The sequence below is a fragment of the Uranotaenia lowii genome, chromosome 2, assembly GCF_029784155.1.
Source record: "Uranotaenia lowii strain MFRU-FL chromosome 2, ASM2978415v1, whole genome shotgun sequence".
Lineage (NCBI taxonomy): Eukaryota > Metazoa > Arthropoda > Insecta > Diptera > Culicidae > Uranotaenia > Uranotaenia lowii.
The window spans coordinates 128,514,259-128,528,985 of NC_073692.1; the positions used below are offsets into that span (position 1 = coordinate 128,514,259).

The 14,727-nt window shown below is 42.0% G+C and overlaps 1 protein-coding gene across 1 annotated transcript in view; it reads right to left on the reverse strand.

The window, feature by feature from the left end:
* Nucleotides 1-14,727, reverse strand: part of LOC129740939 (thioester-containing protein 1 allele S3-like) — an 89,899-nt gene that overhangs the window by 39,241 nt on the left and 35,931 nt on the right. The window contains exon 7 of the mRNA XM_055732591.1: nucleotides 14,418-14,673. Within this exon, the coding sequence (XP_055588566.1) occupies nucleotides 14,418-14,673 (256 nt within the window). The remainder of the gene's footprint in view (nucleotides 1-14,417; nucleotides 14,674-14,727) is intronic.

Below are 14,727 nucleotides of genomic sequence, written 5' to 3' on the forward strand. Positions count from 1 at the left end.
ACAACAATGCAACGTTAGATCTGAAGAGAGGAAGTGAAAAGGGAACAAAAAAACAAGCCCGAGAGCTTAAAGCTCGAGAGGATTCAGTAGCATTTGTCTTATTGGATTTAATTTGCTTCCACGGGCGAAATACTCTCCTGTCGTTGCTGCTTAAGAAAAAGCTTCGTAAGCACGAACGGCACGTGAGAAGCAGCCTTGCCAGATCTACGGATTTCTCCGTAGTTCTACGGATTTTCAGCATTTCTACGGAGCTACGGATCGATGCTCGAGATCTACGGATTTTCACCATTTCCTACGGATTTTCTACGGATTATCGAAAAAATTCAAGGAATTCTGCGGATAAATGAAAATTCTACCGGACGACCAAAAAAAAAAAAAAAGGTCATCGAGTTTTATTTGGGCGAAATCAGTACATTTTTCGATTTTCGTAAAATCTACGGACTTGAACTGTTTTCAATCTGGCAACGCTGGTGAGAAGATGAGAGGATGTGCATACATCGCCCGCGTACCCTTGTTGTTTTCCCCTTCTCAGAGCAATCTGTGCCTGAATATAATGTTGGGCGAAGTTACTATCGCTTTCGTACCATGCAGTGTGGGCATGACGTACTCATCAACGACTTCATTAATTTCGGGGTCGTACCCCTTGGTGAAACCATTTTTATGTTTAATAATTCGGAGCTTCGGTTCCGAAATTTTTGGAATGGTTCGGTTGCAAACTGAACCAATAATATGAAAAAAATTAACGATTGGCCGGGAAAATTTTAGTTGTCGTCTTCCTCCCACACGGTTTCTGTCATGATGACATCGAACCTGAGTGGGAGTGAAGCCTGTCTGTTCTCCCTTCCACACATCGACAGATCCATACATTCAGATAGCAAGCGCGTATCTATGACGTCACGTATAATTTGACGTCATATATACGATTATCTTTATTTTAGTGATTGCTGGTTGTGGCTAGCAAGCCAAATTGACACGTTTTTTGGAGTGATGATTTTTAATATTTACTATTAAAAATCTTTTTTTCAAACTATTTTGTATTTTTTTCTTTCTTTTATAGGTTGAAGAAGAAAAAAAAAACAAATTTTTCAATATAAAAATCATTTTTATTGTACTGCTCAGTTTCACAAAAACGTCGAGAACAAAGTTTACAAAAATTCACACAAATACACAGACATCATCAGAACTCGTCGAGCTGATTAGATAGGTACCTATAAAGGTATATCTAAGACCCATAATTAATGATCTCCCAAATCGACCGATAACTATACCTTTCTGTAAGAAAGGCAAAAAAAATACCAATAGATGAGCCACAAACCGCTCCATCTGTACCGTTGAGCCGTCAACACGTACGCCGGAGCATCGTATCGTTGCTGTGTACCTGCAGGAACATTTTACATTATTTATTTTATTCTTACCTGTTTTTCAATCAGCACTTTTCAGTGCTTAAATTATTTTCATTTTCTTTTATTCATATTTTTCTCTTTTCTTTTCTTTCCAGCATGGCGAAATCATCGGCTGGCGTCAAAGTCGGAAGAAAACGGATTGCCGAACCTAATTCAGGTCCATCGGCCAAAAAAGATGAAATTTCCAATTCATTCGATGTCCTTCATAACATCGCACAGTGGTGCAGAACATCACTCTAGCTGTACGAAATTAATAGCGCCCAGGGATGAAGAGACGTTTGATGTCTTCAGCAACATTGTACAGTTTTACATGGAGCATATTCGAGTATAAAAATTTTTGCCGAGGGGTCCACCGATGGCGAGATAAAAATGCTAACTTTTTTTTTCAAATTAGGACTTTGATGTCGAGTTGTTTATCTGATCAAAACACAAAAGTTTGTTGAATACGTCAAAATCTCACCACATCACCCTCAGGAGTTACAGTCAAAGTAAAAAAAAATCTCTTGAAAAACAATTTTTTGAACCTGACACGTTGTAGGTTGTATAAAATGGTTCGCTGTCGTTGAAAGAAAGTTGTAACAAGCCACGATCTACAATTTTCTCGTACATTATGATGAGTTTTGAAGTTACTATAGCACTATAGAAAGTATTTAGTGTATTTTATTGGCAATTTTGGAAGGCTCGTCCATCGAAAAGTGCACATTTTTGCAACACCCCCTTTTTGTGATTATTTTTGATAATAAGCGGAACCATTTCCATTTGAAATTAGGGGGGAAATCGGTGGAACTAGTAGAGATTTGAATGATTGAAAATACTTTTTTTTATATAAAAATGACCTATTTTACTTATACTAAAAACGTTGAAAACATTTAATTTATTAATAAAGTGTTGTAGTTTTCTTTTATATATTTTGCTTTGTTATAAATCATTTAAATTCAATTTTTCAAATCATTTAAACTCCAAAAAAATTAAGGAAATTATCTGATAAATTTTGTAGAGCACTACTGTCTACTGGCAAAGCCGGTTCTATTATTCATTTATATGATATCAAATACTGATTTAGTGCTCTACCAAATTCAACAGAATAGTCCTTTTTTTATAGTTTAAATGATTTGAAAAATTGAATTTAAATGTCTTTAAATGAAACAATGAAAGTGTCAATTTCATATAACAAACAATCATTGGCAAAAAGAAAAAATACCACAAGAAAATACGGTTCAAAAATTGACACTTGGCCAAAAAGTAAGAACGCGGAATAGATAAAATGTGAAATGCGAAAAAATCGACAAGTAGCAACTATTCGCAGCGAATCTGAAAAAATGGCAACGTCGCTAGAACTGTTCTCGCATAAGGAAAGCTCGGTAGACCCATGGGTTGCTACGTTTTTGCTTGTTTGAAGTGTGCGTTTTACCGACGAACCCCACTATAGAAAGTATTTAGTGTATTTTATTGGCAATTTTGGAAGGCTCGTCCATCGAAAAGTGCACATTTTTGCAACACCCCCTTTTTGTGATTATTTTTGATAATAAGCGGAACCATTTCCATTTGAAATTAGGGGGGAAATCGGTGGAACTAGTAGAGATTTGAATGATTGAAAATACTTTTTTTTATATAAAAATGACCTATTTTACTTATACTAAAAACGTTGAAAACATTTAATTTATTAATAAAGTGTTGTAGTTTTCTTTTATATATTTTGCTTTGTTATAAATCATTTAAATTCAATTTTTCAAATCATTTAAACTCCAAAAAAATTAAGGAAATTATCTGATAAATTTTGTAGAGCACTACTGTCTACTGGCAAAGCCGGTTCTATTATTCATTTATATGATATCAAATACTGATTTAGTGCTCTACCAAATTCAACAGAATAGTCCTTTTTTTATAGTTTAAATGATTTGAAAAATTGAATTTAAATGTCTTTAAATGAAACAATGAAAGTGTCAATTTCATATAACAAACAATCATTGGCAAAAAGAAAAAATACCACAAGAAAATACGGTTCAAAAATTGACACTTGGCCAAAAAGTAAGAACGCGGAATAGATAAAATGTGAAATGCGAAAAAATCGACAAGTAGCAACTATTCGCAGCGAATCTGAAAAAATGGCAACGTCGCTAGAACTGTTCTCGCATAAGGAAAGCTCGGTAGACCCATGGGTTGCTACGTTTTTGCTTGTTTGAAGTGTGCGTTTTACCGACGAACCCCTCATCAGAAACAGAAATCGTTCTTGTCGAAAGGTTACTTTCAACCGGCTTGTACCAGGTCCTTAGCATACCGAACAACAGTCTACGCTTTTTAGACTTTGCGTTTTCAAATAATTCCCGTAATCTGGACGTTTTCGAGCCAGCTGTCCCAATTCTGCCTACGGACCGTCATCATAAGGCATACATTCTATGCCTCGATATCAACCAAGAAGATAGTCCCAACGAAGAACCCGTTGGAGAGCTTGACTTTGATTTTCGTAGATGCGATTATAATTCAGATTGGGAATCTTTGCAGGCTGCTGAAAACGTGGAATCCTCTCTTGATTCTTTTTATGTGAAACTATAATCCGTTTTAAGACAAAATGTACCATTAAAACGTACACATCGTTGCAAAACAACAAAGAACGCATGGTGGAACCCCGATTTACGACGACTACGAAACCAGCTACGTAAAGTTCGCAAAAGTTTCAACAGGAATCGCACAGAAGCTCTAAGATGTGACTTGGATGTACTTGGAAAATGAACTCAAACATCTAAACGACATTCTCTACCGACAATATATCTCTCAACTCGAAGAAAATTTCAAACAAGATCCATCTGCATTTTGGGAGTATTTTAAAGCCAGAAAACGAAACGCCCACGTACCCGTAGATGTTAGCTTCAATGGTGTCACTGCTTGCACTCAAGCTGAATCGGTAAATTTGTTCGCGGATTTTTTTCAACACGTGTATTGTTCTGCTGGTATTGATACAGACTGCAACTATCTCGCATCGTTGCAATCTTACAATGTAAATTTGCCTTCACCGTGTTTCACCGAACAGGATATTTATGAAAAGTTGTCCACAGTTGATGCTTCCAAGGGTCCTGGTCCAGATAAAATACCTCCCGCTCTACTGAAACATTGCGCTGCATCTTTATCCGCTCCGATCTGCAGTATCCTTAACCAATCGATAACTGAAAGATCGTTTCCCAATGCATGGAAAGTTGCGGCTATTTCTCCGATACACAAGTCTGGAAATGCTGACAGCGTGGAAAACTACCGGCCAATATCGATTTTAAATGCAATATCCAAGATCTTCGAAATACTGATGCACGAGGGAGTGTATGCCGCTGTTAAACCTTTGATCTCGGAATATCAACATGGATTCGTCAAGAAAAGGTCAACAGTTACTAATTTGATGTGCTACGTAAGTTCACTGAATAAAAGTATGGAGAAAGGTTGTCAGGTGGATTCAGTTTATATTGACTTTGCCAAAGCTTTCGACCGTGTGCCGCACAAAATATTGGTTGCAAAGCTGAATCGACTAGGTTTCCCGGCTTGGGCACTCGAGTGGATTGCCTCATATCGAACCGACCGTCAGGCTTTCACCAGAATACGAAACACGCGCTCACGAATGTTTGCCACACCGTCTGGAGTTCCTCAAGGGAGCCATCTCGGACCCTTGCTGTTTATAATCTTTGTGAATGACCTGTGCTCAACACTTCAGTCCGAAACACTCCTTTACGCCGATGATCTGAAGATTTTCCGAAAGATCCATAACACTGTTGACTGTCTGGCCCTGCAAGCTGACATCGCTAGACTAGATGAGTGGTGCCGCTTAAACGGAATGTTAGCAAACGTAAAAAAGTGTAAGATTATAAACTTTTCTCGTGCAAGAAGAACGATTCATTTTGCCTATCAACTAACCGGGATTAGGCTGGAGAATGTGCAGTCTATTCTCGACCTAGGAGTAAAGATCAATAACAGGCTCACATTTTCAGAACATGTCGCGCTTACTTCTGCAAAAGGATTTGCTGCTCTCGGATTCCTACGTCGGAACACCAAAGATTTTGATGACGTTTATGCATTGAAAGCCATATACTGTGCTTCAGTACGTAGCATACTGGAGTACGCCGTCCAAGTGTGGGCTCCGGCTCAAAGCACACAACGCCATCGTCTTGAACGAGTTCAGCGATGTTTCCTAAGATACGCTCTACGGCGTCTTCCCTGGAATGACTCGATCCAACTTCCACCGTACGAGGAAAGGTGTGCTCTGATATGCCTAACCTCACTCGAAAAGCGACGCGTCGAACTGCAGCAAGGTTTTATATTCGACACATTGACCAACCGTATTGACTGCGCTTACATTCTACAACGTGTTAACATTTATGTACCAACGAGAATACTTCGACAACGTCAGTTTCTTTCAATTCCTCACCACCGTACTGCCTATGGCCAAAATCACCCTATTGACAAGTGTTGTGAACTTTTTAATTTAGTGTATCATTTGTTTAATTTTAATATGTGCAAACGTCGTTTTAAAATAGGTGTTGGGAACTGGGCACCCTGCCTGAGAGTACATACAGGCGCCTTCTCAGTACAGCGACGGTTCTTGAAAATAATGAAGAGAGACGCAGAGGTAAACAAACAGACGCAACAACGACCGACATCCGTCGTTTCCATAGTTACTTGGTATAACATTTCGCTGTGACATAGAACGTGGTCTATCAAAGAAGAGAACTTTTGTAACTACTTAATTTTTTCATGTATAAAACATCTTATTTAATTTTCCCTTTACTATTAGTAGTTGCGCCTGAGAGTTTACGTGGGCCTAGCCATATAGTGCGATTACGAAGAAATCTATACTTATTGCGCAAGGTAGAATGTGAGGTTACATTTCCTAAACCCATAAATACTTATTATAAACTCTGTTTATCAGCCTCACAACATCGGCAGGAATAGCTAACCGAGAATAGTTGTTGGAAATAATTTAAGAGAAAACTATTAATGTAAGTTTGTTATTCCTTAAAACTATATCTGAACTAATCATGAATTCAATAAATTGTAGTTTGGAGCGTTTCGCTATCGGAATCAGTTTTTTCGTTTTTCCCCACCAACAACATTCTCCAAAATTAATATGCCTGGATCAACTCAAAAGGGTCAGGACGAAACTCCTGCTAGACCGGCCGAGGGAAGTAATTGTGTGGCCTGCGAAAAGCCCGACTCCTTCAGCAACTTGGTGCAATGTGACACTTGTAATAACTGGTGGCACCAGTCGTGTGCAGGCGTAACCGGATCGTTTGCTGATCGTCCGTGGAGTTGCCGAAATTGTATACCGGCAATCAGTGAAAGTTCTGTTCTAACAACGTCCAGCATACTTAAACGACGGAAGACAGTTCAGCTGCAGCTGCTAGAACAACAGCGCGCACTGGATCGACGTGCTCGCGAAGCTCAAGAAAAAGCCAATGAAGAAAAACTGAAATCACAGCTAGAAGAAATACAAGCTGAAAAGGATTATATCGAGGGCAGGTTCAAGCTCTTGCAAGAACTCGACATCTCTGGCAAAGGAGAAGAAGTGCGTAGCCTCATCAGTAATCGATCTCGCCGGAAGAGGGTGGAAACCTGGGTGGAAAACTCATCCCGACGAGATGGTGCAGTCAACATACCGCAAGGAATTATGGAACCGGAAAAGAACAAGCAGCAGCAACAGAGCAGCGCAGTTCAACACGATGGATCCGAGGTTCAACTGATAACTCCCCGACGTTACACTGGAACAGTGCCGAGGCATCCTGTGGAGCATCCGCCGGTGTCCAGGCTCCCTTTGAGTGCTTCGGGAATAGGTATCAGCCCAATGCAGCCAGCCGTGGCCAGGACGAACCCCAATTCACATCCTCTCATCAACGGTAATCAGTACCTCCCCCCTTCTGAGATGAATCAACAAGTCCCAGGTAAGACTGTTCCAATTACTTTCCCACATGAACAAAACACACTGCCTTGCCAACAAAGTGAGCCCCTAGATCACCTCATTCAGCAACTTGGGTTGGGCCCAAATGAACAAATAAATTTCGCCCATACCTACGCCTTCTCAACTTGCTGCTAGACAGGTAATGAGCCGCGATTTGCCTACATTTACTGGTTCGCCGGCTGAGTGGCCAGTCTTCATTAGTACCTTTACTAATACCACTCTTAATTGTGGCTTTAGTCCAGCCGAAAACTTAGTACGTCTGCAGCGTTGCCTTAAGGGCCCCGCATTAGAAGCTGTTCGAAGCGACTTGCTTCAGCCAGAATGTGTTCCACAAATTATCGAAACACTTCGCTTCGTTTATGGACGGCCCGAATTACTGTTAGAAGAACTTCTGGAAAAAATTCGAGGGATTCCAACTCCAAAATCTGAACGGCTTGAAACACTAGTCGACTATGGTGTTTCCGTTAAAAGTTTGTGCGGCCACCTGGAGGCCGCACATCTATATGAACATCTATCAAATCCGACTCTTTTATTCGAGCTTGTGAATCGATTACCCGCGTTCGTGAAATATGACTGGGCAAAACACTGTAAAAATTTGAACGAAATAAATCTTAAAACATTTGGTGCATTTATGAACGACGTGGCGCGTACAGTGAGTCAAGTATGTCCGTACAGTGGATCTTCAGTGAAGGAGGATAAAAATAAAATAAAGAGGGGCGCAGTTCACGCACACGTGGAGCTGCCGCAAGAAAGATATGATACCATGGAAAAGGGATGTCCAAAATGTAATGGTCAACATCATTTAAGGGATTGCGCAGACTTCAAATCGTTTAATATCGACAGTCGCTGGAAATTTATTCTATCTTCCCAAATCTGCCGTATTTGTCTTTTCGCGCATGGGAAAAGATCTTGTCGAAGCAACAATCGATGTGGGATTTCCGGCTGCACCTCTCGTCATCATCCACTTCTTCACTCCACCCGTTCCCCTTCGAATGCACCGCATCCTTCGTCAACAGAACATCAAAACGCTTCAGAACAACCGCAATCAGGAGTCCAAAGCCTATCCTCGATAACCTCCTACCCAGGTGCCTCTGGCGAAATACACTCTCATAGGTGCCCGGAACGTGGGAGTCTATTTCGAATGATTCCTATCACAGTCTACGGTAACGGACAAGCCATTGAAACCTTCGCATTTATCGATGAAGGATCGTCACTCACACTGATAGAGGAAGCACTAGTTCACGAGTTGGGAATAAAAGGAATTGCACAGGCACTTTGTCTTCAGTGGACCGGCAACATGTCGCGCATGGAAAAGGATTCCGAAATAGTCGAGCTCGTGGTTTCCGGAATAAACCAGCAAAAATCCAGCCTAAAAGAAGCACGTACAGTTAAAGAACTAACATTGCCGACCCAAACGTTGGATTATAAATACCCAGCAGGAAAATACAGACATCTCGAAGGCCTTCCAGTGGCTAGTTACGTCAACGCGGTCCCTCGGATCTTGATCGGCGTGAATAGCCTTCATCTGACCGTGCCATTGAGAATCAAAGAGGGACAATCAGATGAACCCATGGCGGCGAAAACTCGCTTGGGCTGGTGCATCTACGGTGGTGCCATAGGTGAACCAACGAACTCGTCTATTAACTTCCACGCCTGTGATTGTTCAAAGGATGAATCTCTTCATTTAATGGTACGCAATTTCATCTCGCAGGAGGATGCAGGACTTACAACTGCAGTCATCTTAGAATCTGAAGCAGATCAAAGAGCCCGTTCTATTTTGAAAAAAAAAACACCTGCAGGGTTGGGAAAAAGGTTTTCCACTCGACTGCTTTGGCGCTTCGATGAATTCGAACTACCCGATAGCTACCCAATGGCGGTAAAACGCCTGGAATGCTTAGAGCGTTGTAGCATTCAACCTATGGTTCAAGTGGGATTGGGCACTCGCAACTGCTAGGTAGAAAAAGTAAAACAATACCCCGATCGCACGATTTGCGAGGAACGAGCGACAAAGCAAAACCACCGATAACACGGACCGACGGCAGAAGTAAATTTGCCGAACGCCAGCAGATGCGAATCAATAAAAGGTGCACCGCTTACTGCGATCGACTCACTCTGTTTTTGGGCGTTATCCCGTGCGGTTGGCAGCAAGTGCTGCAGTGGCGTTTTTTTGTGACTGTGCTGTGTGGTTTCGAGGAGGTGCCTTGGACGCTTTCGGTGGTTGACCTTCTACGGACACACGGAACACGGGATGGACCGTGAGAGCGATCGGAGCCCGCTGGTTTCTCCGCATGAAACCGCTTCGTGCGGAATCGGCTGTTTTCACTGCCATCAAACAGTCTTGAAAGAGTTTCGGAGGATGATCGCTCTCACTCGCCTGAGTTAGCACTAGCAGAAAGGCCGAGTAAGTGTTTGCCAAATCAGAACCTACAATTGAAGATTGCTAAATACCGTTGGTTTTCGCCAGAATCACCATCGGCCTTTTTTTATTATGACCTGTGCTTGTCGTCTGGAAGAATGCGGATTCAGCCGAGGGAAGCTGCCCTGCTGATCCGTGAGAGCTCTCACGTTGAGAAGATTTGTTTTCTTTTTGGCCAATTTATCTTGCTAGCTATTGTAATCAATACAAAGTTTGTAAACTAAACAGTGTTAATCTTTCTTGAACCATTTTCCTAATAACAAGCTACGGACCACGACTTCCCGCTAGCCGCCGGGCAAAAGTAACGAAGTGCTGGCAAATTCCTTCTGGAATTTGGCGCGTAAGCCAGTATTTTATTTCGGATTTTGTTGTTCAAGATTTTCACTTTTTTTTTAATAGCCACAAAACGTTACAGCGTAAAATGGCTAAAAATCCCCACCTGAAAGAAAACTTAAAGCAACAGTTAGCGGATTACCAAGCAAAGGGCTATGCGCATTTGGCGACAGAAGCAGAGCTGAGATATTCAGATCCTAGACGTACATGGTACTTACCACTAGGCGTGGTTGTAAACCCCAAAAAACCGGAGAAAGTGAGAATGATCTGGGACGCATCGGCTACGGTTGACGGAATATCATTGAATACCATGTTACTCAAGGGACCTGATGAACTGATTCCACTTCCTTGGATCCTTTTGCTTCCGCCAATATTCTGTTGCCGTTACGGCAGACATTACTGAGATGTTTCATCAAATTTTGATCGATTACGATGATCAACAAGCTCAACGCTTTCTATGGAGATCTGATCCTCAAGGACCTCCCGAGATTTACGTAATGAACGTAGCTACGTTTGGCGCGACATGCTCACCGGCCGCAGCCCAGTTCGTCAAGAATAAAAATGCTAGAGAATTTGTCGATACCTATCCCAGAGCTGTTGAAGGTATCACGGAAGGACATTATGTGGATGACTACGCAGACAGTTTTGAAACAACCGAAGAGGCAGCTAGAGTATCTTCGGAAATCCGGATGATTCACGCAGCAGGAGGCTTTCATATTCGAGGTTGGAGGTCTAATGACCCAAATGTACTAGTGGATCTGGGCGAGGATACGTCTCAAAAACCCAAAACTCTAGATCTTGAGTCGCGGAGCTACGAGCGCGTTCTAGGAATGCATTGGTTACCTGCCGAAGATGTCTTGGGATATTCTACCGCACTTCCACAAGAACTCCACGACATCATTACGCTAAAAAATCGACCAACAAAACGTCAAGTTTTGCGTTGCCTAATGAGTTTTTTCGATCCACTCGGTTTGTTGGCGGCCTTTATTCTACATGGGAAAGTGCTGCTTCAGGACATTTGGCGCTCAGGCATCGAATGGGACGAGGTGATTGTCGGTGAGGCTTTCGAGAAGTGGCAACGGTGGACCGCACAATTCGAACACGTATCCAAGCTTCAGATTCCACGTTGTTATTTCGACAGAGTGACCAGAACCCACTATAAACATTTGGAGCTACACATCTTCGTGGATGCCAGCGAGGATGCCTACGCGGCAGCCGGTTATTTCCGTATTCCAATCAGTCCCGGCGTGTTCGAATGTACTCTTGTAGCGGTCAAAACTAAGGTCGCTCCGTTGAAACACATATCCATCCCGCGATTAGAGCTGCAAGCTGCTGTAACAGGAGCGCGATTAAGGAAGTTTATAACAGATGGTCATCCAGTCGTAGCACAACGTGTTGTGTTTTGGTCGGATTCCAGTACGGTTCTGGCGTGGATTCGATCAGATCATCGTAGATTCTCACAATTTGTGGCTTGCCGTGTAGGAGAAATTTTGTCCCCGACAAACGTATCAGAGTGGCGATGGGTACCATCCCGATTCAACGTTGCTGACCACGCTACCAAGTGGGGACAAGGACCTCCACTACAGTCGAATGATAGCTGGTTTAAAGGACCGACCTTTCTACGGGGTCCAGAAGAGAGCTGGCCTCAACCGAAGACCCTGAAAACTACTACTGAGGAACTTAGAGTTTCTTGTGTGCATTCTGCAGTTTTTGCTATGGAGTCCATAGTCACCTTTACTAACTTTTCTAAATGGGAACGCCTAGTACGGACAATGGCATACGTCTATCGGTTTTGTAATTATTATGTGCGGTTATTCGAAAAAAGATACAGCGGATTCCTTAGCCAAGAGGAGCTCAGAGCAGCAGAGAATGCTATTTTTCGCTTATGCCAACGACAATCGTTCTTAGAAGAGTTCCAAATTTTAAAACGCAACCAGAAAATATCGGTACAGACCAAGATCGCCATACCTAAGAAAAGCTTACTCTATAAACAATCTCCATACTTGGACGAGAACGACGTGATACGGGCAGATAGCAGAGTCGGAACAGCGAAGAACTTGGCAATAAATCTGAAGTTTCCCGTCATTTTGCCAAAAGGTCACTACGTGACCGAACTGATCGTAAACTACTATCATCGAAAGTATCAACACTGCAACACAGAGACAGTAGTCAACGAATTGCGCCAGCGCTTCATCATAGCCCAACTAAGACCGACTGTTAAAAGAATAGCTCGAAGGTGTCAACATTGCAAAGTGTATCGTCCACAACCTCAAACACCTCGAATGGCTCCCTTACCTGAAGCTCGGCTGGCGAAGTTTACTCGCCCATTCAGCTACGTGGGACTGGATCTTTTCGGTCCATTATTAGTTAAAGTCGGAAGAAGTTCAGTGAAAAGATGGGTGTCGATTTTCACCTGTCTAACGATTCGCGCTGTACACGTTGAAGTAGTGCATAGTCTAAGCACTGAATCGTGTATACTCAGTATTCGACGTTTCATCGGTAGGCGTGGGGCCCCAATAGAAATCCACTCGGACAATGGTACCAACTTCCGAGGAGCGGACAACATCCTGCAGAAGCAGATCCAGCAGCTGCATTCGAATATGGCTTCTACCTTTACGGATGCGCGTACGAAATGGGTGTTCATCCCTCCCGGAACACCACATATGGGCAGAAGTTGGGAGCGCATGGTGCGCTCAGTGAAAACTGCATTGGAAGCAAGCGTCTGCGCAGGACGTAAGCTCGATGATGAAGCTTTGTATACACTTCTCGTTGATGCCGAAGGAATAGTAAACTCCCGTCCACTCACCTATCTACTCTTGGATTCGGCAGAACAGGAAGCCATCACCCCTAACCATTTCTTGCTTGGTAGCTCTGATGGCGTTAAACAAAGGCAAGACAACGCATCGAATGATGCTAAAACGATTGGAAAATCCTGGAACCAAATTCAAGGTCAGCTCGATGTTTTTTGGAATCGGTGGGTGCGCGAATACCTGCCTTCAATAACGCGTCGTACAAAGTGGTTTGACGACGTGAAACCCGTTGCTGTCGGTGATTTGGTTGTTATAGTGAACGAAGCGCTACGGAACGGTTGGACGCGAGGTCGGGTACATGAGGTTATTCTCGGGTCAGATGGACGTATTCGTAAAGCAATCGTTCTTACAAATAAGGGGCTCACACGGCAGTCGGTCGCAAAATTGGCAGTCTTGGATATAAAGCAAAGGGAAACCCTGGGCCTCAGTGACCCGGTGGCCAGCGTTACGGGGGGGAGGATGTTGGGAACTGGGCACCCTGCCTGAGAGTACATACAGGCGCCTTCTCAGTACAGCGACGGTTCTTGAAACTAATGAAGAGAGACGCAGAGGTAAACAAACAGACGCAACAACGACCGACATCCGTCGTTTCCATAGTTACTTAGTATAACATTTCGCTGTGACATAGAACGTGGTCTATCAAGAAGAGAACTTTTGTAACTACTTAATTTTTTCATGTATAAAACATCTTATTTAATTTTCCCTTTACTATTAGTAGTTGCGCCTGAGAGTTTACGTGGGCCTAGCCATATAGTGCGATTACGAAGAAATCTATACTTATTGCGCAAGGTAGAATGTGAGGTTACATTTCCTAAACCCATAAATACTTATTATAAACTCTGTTTATCAGCCTCACAACATCGGCAGGAATAGCTAACCGAGAATAGTTGTTGGAAATAATTTAAGAGAAAACTATTAATGTAAGTTTGTTATTCCTTAAAACTATATCTGAACTAATCATGAATTCAATAAATTGTAGTTTGGAGCGTTTCGCTATCGGAATCAGTTTTTTCGTTTTTCCCCACCAACAACAATAGGCTTAAGAAGAATTTCCTAGTTTTTAAGTCATCAGTCTGTACGGTAATTAAACCAAAGACGAAATAAATAATAAACACGCTCTCAAACCACTGGGCTCTCGCTATACATGGGAATTCTCTTTCTGAGTTTCTCATGTATAGTTAGCTAGTGCAGAGCAAAGGCGAGAGCAATTCATGGGAGCTTTTCATCACCATGCCCTCTAGCCTAAAATTTCAACACCTCTCAAGCTTTCTCCTATTGGCGCACTAAAGCCTGTCTATCCACATTTCTTTCAAATTTCTATAAAATAAATTCTCTCTAGTTTTCATTCCGCCGCACATGCCATTAAAATTATAATCATTTTCAAATTTTGCTAACATAAAATAAAAGAATGTCTCAAGAATAACTTCGTGAGAATCGGTTGAGGCAGATCGGAGAGGACTAACACCGTGACACGACAATTTTATGAAATAGAATTTTTTAAAAACTAACATTTTTATACTTACTTTGTTATCGAAGTTGTCAAATATCAGTTCTGCGTCATCAAAAATTATAGAATCGTTGTGAATGTACGATACTATAATTTTAGCCTTAGGAACCATTTGAGGCTTCAGTTGAACATAGAATTTTTTACTTTTGACATTTACATTTTGAAACGCATTGGCATCGACAACGAGACCTTTAGAAATTATCACATAAGAAAACATCGTCATAGGTACAGTGCAGGTCACTTGGAATTCTACCTTTTTATGGACTACGATGCTAAAGAAAATTAATCAGGATTAAAGAGGAGTATGCACTAGTGTTGAAAATGCT